Genomic DNA, 11,722 nt, shown 5'->3' on the forward strand with positions numbered 1-11,722 from the left:
TATACACATGCATACAAACCCAAGTAATGTTATCCACCATAGTAACTTCATATATGGATAATGAAATAAAATTTGACTCTTTTACACTCTCTTGTAAATTTTTCTTTTCCACCTTAGTAGGACAGTTTTCCTTTTCCCATCCAGCATTTATTGACCAATTTGACATAGGATAGTGAGGAACATTCAAAAAAGATAAAAAATTACTAAATTATGGGAAATCTTTCATAGGACGCCCTCTCGACATAATATGAAAAACAACACTCATCTGAACATTCTTTGCCAGGTTTGCATCTTTCGATGCATGTTGAAGCCCAACCTTGATTGTATTTCCAAATCCACTATTACCAATCAATGTTGTTTTGTGGTTATGCTCTTCATATTCCGCGACATACTTAACATGAAGACATTCTTCCTTTGATTTCCATCTTATTACTCGTGTTTCTTTTCCGTCTATGATCTCTTTTTCATAAACCTTACTAATATGCTTTTCTATGGTGTCAAGCTTTAGCTGCATCTTCTTCTCTCTTTTAGTTTTCTAGCTACAAATCTTACACCTGCATTCTGTTGGTTGTTCATCATTGTTTGGGACCAGTTCAATGAATGGGTACTTTGCTACCCAATCAATCTTAAAACTCCTTGTCATCTCCAAAGAAAGACTTTATGGTAGTATCTTTAAGTTTAAGTTTTGGGCATTTTGATGGCCTCTCAATCCCTTCATTTTTCACTGCCTTGAGGATTCTTCCCCTTGTATGACATCCCAATCCCTTCACCACCCTGAGGACTCTCAATCTCACCCTTGTGTGACATCTCAATCCCTTCACCACCCTAGGGAGTCTCACCCATGTTTGACTGTGACATCTTGAGTCTTGGTCTCTCACTATGAATTAAAAGTTAAAACTAATACTATCAAGTATGAGGAAATGATTACTCACCTTTATGCCTTCTCAATTCTCTAAATCAGGAATCAGGAATGCCTGGGCCTGTGTTGTAGGATTGTAACTCTAGCCCTTCGCCCTACAATGAACTTCGACTTTCCAACTCAATTTGCAGAATGTGAATCGAGACTCAAGAGCTCCCAATTTACTAATAAGACATGAACAAATTATAAGAAAGAGTGTATTTATAGCAATCCATGATTGCATTTTTGGTGAATTGCGTGGGGCCCGAGCATCACAATTGCCAATAAACATTTAGTTTAATTGCATTTTTGGCGAATCGCACCGGTGTGCAATGAAAATTTAATTTAAGTGGGGCGAAATGGGTCCTCGAATGCTTATAATGTTTTAATTGATATTGGCAAATTTGGCCAATGCGTGCAATGAACATTGAATTTACCATTGGCGAATTAGGTCCTGGGTACGTGGTCATTTTACTATTGCTAGCGAATAACGGAGGTGATCTAATACCCACGTCCGAGTGATTTCGGGTGAATATTACGGGCATGCATGCTGATGGGGTGTGGTCAATGGCAAAGTCAAATTCGACAGTGTGTCGCCACTATAAAAATATCTTTGTACATCCATATATTGTGCATGATCTATCAATTGTACATATTTTTTATCTCTTTTTGAAGAGGAATTTTCTCCCAATAGGGTTTCTCCTTTGCATGAATAGTTGTACACCTAGTTTCTAGCACTCACATATTGCATATTCATATTATTATTTCATCATTTACACAATAATTTCTCTCATTAAGTTGCACTTAAGGGGGGTATTGGTGTGAATAAGGATGTCGTAAATAGTTTATAGTCAAGACCTATTCAAACATGTTAATTTTACTAAGGATATCTTAGTTGTCACATGGAACTCTCATTTATTATTGTCCATATTAGTTATCTTAGGTGTCACTCTAGAGAGAGATGACTCATAGATCATTATTTAATATTAGTTTCATAATTCCTCAAGCATTTAATTCCGCATCAAGGGTGGTTGTAAGTATTATCTCTTTCCTTTATAAGAAAGGCTCATCTATACATTGTATCATATCAATTGATCATCTATTATATCAGTTTCATCTCATATCATTTTGATCTTCATTGTTAAGTCTTGTTGATGCTCAATTATGGTTGGTTTGTTTCTTGGTTGATCCTATGGAGTGTGGCCAACTTAATTATGGAATCTTAATCCTTCCAATAATTATTGTTTAACATTCAATCACAATTTTTTAATTCCCAATTAAAAGTTTAATATACTAACTTCGATAATGTAATTTGCTAGAATTATTTATATGTAATGTGTAAATCTATAGACATTTTAATTAGTATAAATAATGAACACATATATTTATAGTCACCCATTCACCAACACACAAATTAAAAAAAAAGCATTAAAATATATTTTATCACATAATATAAATACTTCATAATCCTTAGTGAAGACATTAAAGGTAGATGTCTATATGTGTTGATATACTAATATAAATTTATATACATAGATAAGAGCAACTATTCAAATGCTTTGAAAGCACAATTTATACTCAATTACATTAAATTATGTACAAAAACTTTAACCAATAGAAATTAAAAAACATGAATTTAAGAGTACAATAACCATAATTGAATAATGATATACTAAATGTAAAACAAAATTCATAGGATATTTTAGTACATAACATAAATACTTGATGATAATATCCTTAGTGTAGGCATTAAAGGTAGATGTCTATATCTATCGATATATTAATATAAATGATTATACATAGATATACAAATAGATAAGAACAAATAATTCAAATGCAGTGAAAACACAATCTATACTCACTTACATTAAATTATGTACAAAATAGATAACCAATAGATTTACTAGAACATAAAATTAAGGGTACAATAACCATAATTGAATAATGATATTTTGAATAGCCAACATTTAAACAAAATATGAAAACCCCTATAGCCAATTGACCACTCATATCTTAGTAGGTTCTCTTTCATTGATGACATGTGTTAATGGTTAATGGATTTCACTACAACAAAACTAAATTTCCATTTCAATTTTTTTGTCAAAAGCCAAAATTGAATGATATGAATTACAAATTGTATAATCAAATATGTCTCATAACCTCCAAACTAAATATCCCAAATATAGGACATCCTATTAGTGATATTTAAATAACAATAATATATGAATAGCATAAAATGAATCAAGGCCATGATTACTAGATGAAGCAAGGAAGTTAGATTATAGTTGCACATTGATTAACACAATCAACATTAAAAAAAGACATAGTGATCAAACCAAACTTGCAATGGTATAGCATTTATTATTATAGTAAGGAAATCCTTTAAGACATTTCCTTCCTCGCAACTTATCACTCTTTTAAGATAATTAAAATTGTAGACTACAAAACCCTATCTTATGTCAACAAAAAGTCTTTATGTACTAACAATATGAACCATTCATAAAAATGTTTTTACATATAAAAATATAGAGTCAAAATGAAAAGCAAAAGTGTTATTAGTCGACCATTGCACAAATATGAAAAATCTACTCTAGTCATAAACAATCATTAGTAACTTAACAAATGATTAGAACGAAAACACAAACTTAAAAACTTATAACCTTTGAACAAGTATTGTATTAAAATAATCAAGAAACTTAATATAGACGCAAATAATAAAAATTAACAAAATCAGAAAAACACATTTAGAAAGCTAAATTTAAGTTTTGTAGATAGAAAAGTGTCGTTGCATGAATTGAATATTTACAAATGTCTTTAAACAACCAAAGACCAATAATATTGAAGGTTTGATTGCGCCAAAGGATCGGAACGAAGTTTAGAGCGCGACAATTTAAACATCTAGTGTGCACACGCAGGTGCAATGAAGTTAGAAGGTAACTTATTACATCGATCCATATAAACAATGAAAATAATACGCCAAACGATCAAATTGACGTAAGAGTACGTTGAGCGATAACCAAGTACAGGCGCACCCGATAGAATAAAGTGTGCGGGAGAATATGATTGTTTACTTTGTGAATAACGATGCTCTGTATGTTCAAGATGTTTCGTTTTGTAAAGAGTATTTGTATGGCGGAAGATGATGTTTATTGCTTGTAGCAATCTTCGCCATATAGCTATGATCAATCATTCAGATCATGAATATTCTCTTTATCTGTGAGTATAAGGAGGCCTTGTTTTTACCTTTTGTCTGTTATCTGTGATGGATGTGATAAAGGTATATTCGAAACATTTTATTAATTGTTACTGTTAAATTAATTGCATTGCTTACTTGTTAAGGAGCAGGTAATACAACTTGTAAAGTGTCTTGAAGTGGGCATGCAAGGGCATGCCATGTGGTCGCTTGCACAAACGATTGTACATGACAGACAGGTTACAGAGTTTATTTGCGATTAGTTTGGCTTGTTAGGTCCACAATTTTAAATTAAACCTAAGAGTACAGGTTGGCCAAACAATGTATCACATGCAGAGCTGAACCTCGCAAAATTCGTCACGGGCGAGCAAAATTTTATTGTTGAAATCGTAAACCAAGTCGGCTATTAAACCCTACCCAGAGACATCATTAACGTGAAGATGAGAAACGGTGCAGTATTGGTTGCATTGGGTATGATCTGTCTGGCAATGAGCATGGGTTCTCTAGTGGAAGCACGCCATTACCAGTGATCTCCCTCTTCTTCATCATCTTCTTCTTCTTCTTCTTCATCATCATCAAGTGGGGGGAATTCATCAAGCTGTCCGCTAAATGCAGTGAAATTGGGAGCGTGTGTGGACGTGCTGGGAGGGCTGGTAAATGCTACCATTGGAGATCCCGCTGTGAACAAGTGCTGCCCTGTTCTGCAAGGCGTTTTGGAAATTGAGGCAGCACTGTGTATGTGTACAACAATTAGGGCAAAGGTTCTGAACCTGAACATCATCCTTCCCATCGCTCTTGAGCTCTTTGTTCAATGCGGCCTCACCCCTCCTCCTGGATTCAAATACCCACCCCTTAATTAGACATGGCATTATAGTGCCACTCTTTTGTGCACGTTGATCTGGATTGGGTTTTATTCAGCATTTGCACAAGTGTATTGTGGGTTTTTACTACTTTGGTTTGATCATTTTTAGTGACTTCACTTGAGAAGACGAAGCAATCGCTACGACGTCATCTCTGTAAGAATAAAATTGTGCTGGTGTGATTGAGGACCTTCAACTTGGCTCAGAATTAGTCAATGTAACATTTTCTTATATTTATTTGTAGCTATTTATCATGTGTTAATGTTATGTGATTTTTTCTTCGAGGAAAATAAAGTTATTAAATATCTCTTCTAATTCAAGATAAAAATAAAGAATATTGTAAAGAAATGTTATAAAAAAATTTTAAAGAAAGGGAGAGGAGTAATTATTTATTAATTAAATATTAAGAAGAAACTCTTGTGCAAGGTTGTGATGGTTTAGAATAAATTTTTATTATTAATTCAAACCATGAAAAATTATTATGAGGAGATATAGAGAATAGGATGAATAAGAAAAAAAAAGAAATATTAAGAGATTGCACAAACGATATCACTGGTTAGCAGGCGTTGGGCATTGGAGAAGGGGGCACATAGAAAGTGTATCCATTTCGGGGTACAGTGTGTGCAGTTGGGACTATCATGGCCAGGATTGGGGTAGTTGGACTTGTGCTGATCATTGTCCTTGATGGAATCAACACTTCTATAGAGGCTAAGCGAAGGAACTATTCCAGGCAATCTATTGGACATTTAACATATTAAAATAAAGTTTGGGTCTCAATAAAGGGAAAGCAATAACACTCTATGTCAAACTTTTTGAAGGGTAGGTTCTGGGTGGCATTGACAATATTTTGACGAATTTTGATGTCTTGATGTATATTCCTCTCCCCAGAGATTTTTATAACGTTTGTGGATGTCCCTAGATTCCCTCTCATTCTGATCTGTGATGAAGAAGAGTATCAAGAAAACATAAATGTGGCAAAACATGGCTTGAAATTCATACAGAACTAGACATAGATGGAGAAAAATGAAGACCTAGATTAGATCAAATCCTACATTTGGCTAGAGGGACTTGAGGGGACTATGTAGACTGAGGGCATCACTCCAAGGGAGGTGGATGATGAACACTAAGGGACTACTCCTTGGGTCGATGGAATGGTCAAAGGTTTTATTGATGATACTCCATTGTCCATGCTTTAGTTGTTAGTGTATCATTTTAGGTTGATTTGGGTTAGGCTGGCATCTGATCCTCTTTTGGTTTGGTTAGCCTTTATTTGTTGATGTTAGATTTCTATATTTTTGGGGGTTTTCATAGCTCATGATTTCTGTTTTTCAACTTGGACTCTGTAAAACATTTAAAATATTGTTTTAATATAATGGGAGCTTGCCCTCCTAGCTATTTGATTATCAATAGAAAAAAATTGTATTTTATGACATTATAATGAAGATATATATTTGTGATGTTTACTATAATCTTTGTGATGCTTATTCTTTAATTATATGTTTCAATTGAATGAATGAAACTAATATGCTATATCTAATTTTCTAGAATAGTTCAATTACAATTTGGTATCAAGACCTATTAAGATCCATTTTATTCATATTCTTTACTTCAAATTTGTTTTCCTTATTCTACAAACTTGTTCATGTTGTGTTAGAAAATAAAAGTATTTTCATTTAGGATTTGATACATTTATCAAAATTAAAATTATAACATTCTTTAATGAAAATTAAATGTTTTAATACGTTTACAAGAAATAAAAATATACTCATCCTTTAATAAAATTAAAATTTTGATATATTCACCCTCTAAGATATTGTTATTACTATCTTTATATTTTGGTAGATGATATTAGTTAAGCTACTAATGTTACGTTGTTGTAACTAAAAGAAATTTTTTATCTATAATAGTGTGAATGCATATTAACTTTTTTTATATCCTCTTGATTGAACTTTACAAACTTGATTTGTTTTGTTAAATTGTGATCATTTTTAGTTTATTGATAGGGATTGCCTAAATCTACATGATTTACTATTTTGTGCAAACCATAGAATAAAGGGAGACTAAATTTGATAGCAAAATGAAACAATAGATGAATAGAAGGATTAATTTATCTTGAATATTTTTACCAATCCAATCAAACAAATCACAATTTAGATGTGCAAGATCATAAATTGGTTCCTATCTTTCATTTACCTCCTATTACAATTCAAGATTTATCTCCATTCATAACATTACCTCCTATTATGATTAAAAAATTGAATACAAATAAAATTTACCTCCTATTGCATTGGTTGCATTTGTTTCTATAAGATTTTCAATAAATTTGTTTCTTGGACAAACTACAACCATAGCATGTTGAGCCACTATAAACTTGGATGTATTCAAGCCAACATTGAGTTAATTCATCACATATAAGTATACAAGCATTACCTCCAACTTTGTACCTTACTTCAAGGTTATAAGCTCCTTTGATGACTACATAGCCCAAAACCTTTATCATAAATGTCCATAAATTTTAAAAGATCCCAAAGGTTGTATCATATTGGAAAACAATAATTATAAATAGTTGTTGGGTTTTGTCTTTTCTGGCAACTAAATCTTCACTACAAAGAGATCAGATTTGTTTGTGCTGAATGATAAGTCTGATTCAATTTTATCCTTATAAATTTGATTCAATCTTATCCGATATTTTTATTGTCATGTACTCTAAGTAAAAAGTGACTTCCTATATCTATAAATACAAAGGCCATTGCAATATGATTTGTGTGTAGAGAGAAAAATCAATTAATTAAAATTATTGTTTTTCTATATATTGTAGCATACTTATTTTCTACAACATTTTTACACTTTGTTACTCTATTTTCTTTTTTCCAAGAACTTTTGTCATACTTTGGTTCTCTTGGTTCTCTATTTTCTTTTGATTCAATTTTGAATTGCAATCAATCGCTTCTTCTTCTAGTGCATCTTTTCTCTAGTATGGAAGATCCTTTATTTACTAGCAAGAATTATGAATACTGGTCATTTAACATGAAAGCCCTATTTAGATCAAAGGATGTATGGAAAATTAAAGAGAATTTTTATACAAAACTTGCAAATGTAGCTCAATATATTTTGCAGTCACACAAGCTAAGAAAGATGCATTAAAATGAATAGAGAAAAAAAGATGGAAAATCCCTCTTCTACATTCTCTTGGCAATGCATGAGAACATACTCCCAATATTAGTAGCATCAAAGAAATAAAATGAGGCATGAGACACAAGTTGCAGGTGGCTTACCAAGCTATGGACAAAGTTAAAATTGCAAAAATGCAATTTCTTAGAAGGGACTTTCAAAATTCGTTAATGAAAGAGTCAGATTCTATAGAATCTTTTTCTTTTCATGTTGTTGGTTTGGTCAATCAAAATAAATCCCATGGAGAGATTATAGAAGATAGGAAGGTTGTTGAAAAAGTGCATATAAGATTCCCTTCAAAATTTGATCCTCATATTGTGGCCTTAGAGGAAATAAAAGATTGAGTCAATTTAGTGTTGATGACATACATGCCTCTTTGATAAATAATGAGTATAGGCTAAATAGGTCACATACCTATTTGGAAAATGTATTTTCCTCTTAGGATTTTTGTGTCATGGTAGAGCCAAGCATAAGTTCAATCCTAGAAGGAGTTTTAGTAGATGATGATGTAGTAGTAGTCCTAAAAATATTGTTGGAAGAGTTAAAACTTAGAATTTTAGCCACTCAAATAGTCACAGACTTGACAAATCCAATGTACAATGTCATTACTATAAGAAATTTGGGCATTACGCAAATGGGTGTAAGAAGAAACAAAATGATCAAAGTATACAAAAAGAAAATAAAAGTCAAGATCATTCTAGGAGTACACTAACAAGTGTTATGTTTATTGCATGTGCTAGGATTGCTCAAAGAATTCCTACTTGTTACCCTATTGGAAATAACATTTCTCAAGAAGGTCCTTGTGATATTTGCTATCTAGATTCAGGGTGTAGTAATCACATGATTGGAAACATGGATTTATTGTTTAGCTTGGATGATTCAATGCAAATTGAGGTTACACTTAGGAATAAGAACAAAGTCATTGTATTAGGTAATGGTACAATTGATATCTTTACTAAAAACGAGGAGCATAAGGTTATTTATGATGTGTTAAATTGTTGGTTTAAAAAAAAAAAATTGATGAGTATTCATCAATTGGTCGAGAAGGGCTATATAGTTTACATGGAGAATAATGAGTGTGTGATTTTGGATAAATTGCCTAACAACCAACTGATTGCAAGAGTGTAGATGACAAGTAATAGAATATTTTCATTGAGGATCAAACCTTACTTGAAAAGAAAAACAACCCAAAGTATTAAAAAATCAAATGATGTACAATTTGGAACAACATTAAAAACAAAATATTTAAAATTAAAAGCTAATAGGCATTTTCAAGATTAGGCACAATTTGGAACAATTGTACAAACATGCACTGAATTGGCTTAGTCTAGCTCAAAAGAACAAGAAAATGTTGCGAAAATTCAATCAATATTTTAATCAGTTGTCAAAGGTGAATCATGGCTTTGGCATTTCCGATTTGGGTCACTAAAATTTGATGCATTAAATTTGTTGCATAAGAAGAACACGGTAAAAGATTTCCCCTTGATATAAAAACTAGAGAGAATATGTGAAAGGTATATTTTAGGATAGCAACATAGAAAATCTTTCCCTATTGGTAAATCAATTAGAGTAAGAGCACCACTAGAAATTGTGCATTCAAATTTGTGTGGTCAAATGCAAACACTGTCCATTGTAAGCTACTCATATTTTTTGACCTATGATATCACAAGGAAAATGTGGGCTTATTTTCTTAGACACATGTCTGATGCATTTACTTACTTTCAGCAATTTAAAGATCTTATGGAAAAGAAAAGTGGTTATCATATTAAATTTTTAAGAATCGACATAGGCGGTGAATACATTTCTAATGAATTTCTTAATTTTTGTAAAAGGCATGCTATTCATAAAAAAAATATAACCACTTACACACCACAGAAAAATGGTGTATCTAAGATGAAAAACTGAACCATAATGGAAATGGCCTAAAGCATGTTGATAGAAAAAGATTTACCATATGATTATCGGGCTGCGACAGTAGCAACTGTCGTTTATATAATAAATAGATGTCTAACAAAAACTATGAATAATAGAATGCCTCAAGAGGAATTGACCAATATGAAACACAGTGTCTCTCGTTTCAAAGTACTCGGTCGTGTGGCATATGCACATATACCAAAAGATCTAAGAAATAAGTTAGACAATAAAGGTGAAAAGTGCATTTTTGTTGGTTATTCTAAGGATACAAAAGCATACAAGTTTTTTAATCCAATAACAAAGAAATTCATAATCAGCAGAGATGTTTGAAATTTGTGGAAGATGAAGTATGGAATGGAAGTGTAGATTTGACTGCAAACATAGTTTCAGCTACTTCATATGATGATATGATGGATGAGGTATTTGCATTTCAAGGTACAACTCACACAAGGACCCCTTTTTCTCCTCACAAATCATTCACATCATCGATATTATCCATGTTTATATAAAGAGATAAGAAGCACTTTAGTACCTTTGCCTGTTATCCACGGTGGAAGTATTTTATATATTGAGAGAGACTGTGTTAAGAAGCCCTTTAGTACCTTTGTCTGTTATTCACGGTGAAAGTATTTTACTAACTCATACGACTAAATTAATTGCATTGCTTACTTTTTAAGCAGCACTTAATACCATTTGTTAAGTGTCTCGTAGTGAGCATGTAATAGTAATAGCAGAATATGTTATTATCCCATGTGGTCGCTTGCAGAAACGATTGTACATGACAGACTGGTTACATAGGTTATTTGCCATAGTTTAGGTTTCTTCGTCCACATTCTTATATTAAACGTAATAGTACAGGTTGGCCAAACACTGTATCACATGTTGAGCTTAACATTGCAAAATTCGTCACTGGCGAACAAAATTTCATGACTGAAATCGTAGACCACGTCGGCTATAAAATCCCTCCCAGAGATATCCTTCTACAAGCGTAAACATTTAGTAGTTCTTGTGGGTTCTTGTTTGTTTTCTTTCTTTTTCCTTCTATTTCGTTTTTTGCTCGAGATCAACCAAAAAAAGATGAAGATGAGAAACGGTGCAGTATTGGTTGTATTGGGTATGATCTGTCTGGGAATGAGCATGGGTTCCCTTGTGGAAGCACGCCACTACCAGTCATCTCCGTCTTCTTCATCATCTTCATCAAGCGGGGGGAGTTCATCAAGCTGTCCACTAAATGCAGTGAAATTGGGAGCGTGTGTGGATGTGCTGGGAGGGCTGGTAAACGCTACCATTGGAGATCCCGCTGTGAACAAATGCTGCCCTGTTCTGCAAGGCGTTTTGGAAATTGAGGCAGCACTGTGTCTGTGTACAACAATTAGGGCAAAGGTTCTGAGCCTGAACATCATCCTTCCCATCGCACTTGAGCTTTTCGTTCAGTGTGGTCTCAACCCTCCTCCTGGATTCAAATGCCCACCCCTTAATTAAGGCAACATAATGCCACTCTTTCGTGTACCTATATTTTGATTGTGTTTCATTCAGTATTTGTACAAGTGTATTCTGGATTTCTTCTACTTTGATTTGATTATTTGTAGTGGCTTCGACGTTGGCTATATAAGAATAAAATTGTGCTGGTGTGATCGAGCAATTTTGCCTTCCAATAAATCAATGTGACATATTCTTATGTCGATT

General features: G+C 32.9%; 1 protein-coding gene across 1 annotated transcript; it reads left to right on the forward strand.

The window, feature by feature from the left end:
* The first annotated feature begins 11,113 nt into the window (after nt 1–11,113).
* Nucleotides 11,114–11,518, forward strand: LOC131043969 (36.4 kDa proline-rich protein-like). Its single transcript, XM_057977230.2, has one exon. It carries the CDS (start codon nt 11,114–11,116, stop codon nt 11,516–11,518), a length of 405 nt encoding a protein of 134 aa, XP_057833213.2.
* The last annotated feature ends 204 nt before the right edge of the window (nt 11,519–11,722 follow it).

The sequence above is a fragment of the Cryptomeria japonica genome, chromosome 5 (genome assembly GCF_030272615.1).
Source record: "Cryptomeria japonica chromosome 5, Sugi_1.0, whole genome shotgun sequence".
Lineage (NCBI taxonomy): Eukaryota > Viridiplantae > Streptophyta > Pinopsida > Cupressales > Cupressaceae > Cryptomeria > Cryptomeria japonica.

Excerpts from the sequence above, each read along its gene's own strand:
- LOC131043969 (XM_057977230.2), top strand. The coding sequence starts at position 11,114 with ATGAAGATGAGAAACGGTGCAGTATTGGTTGTATTGGGTATGATCTGT.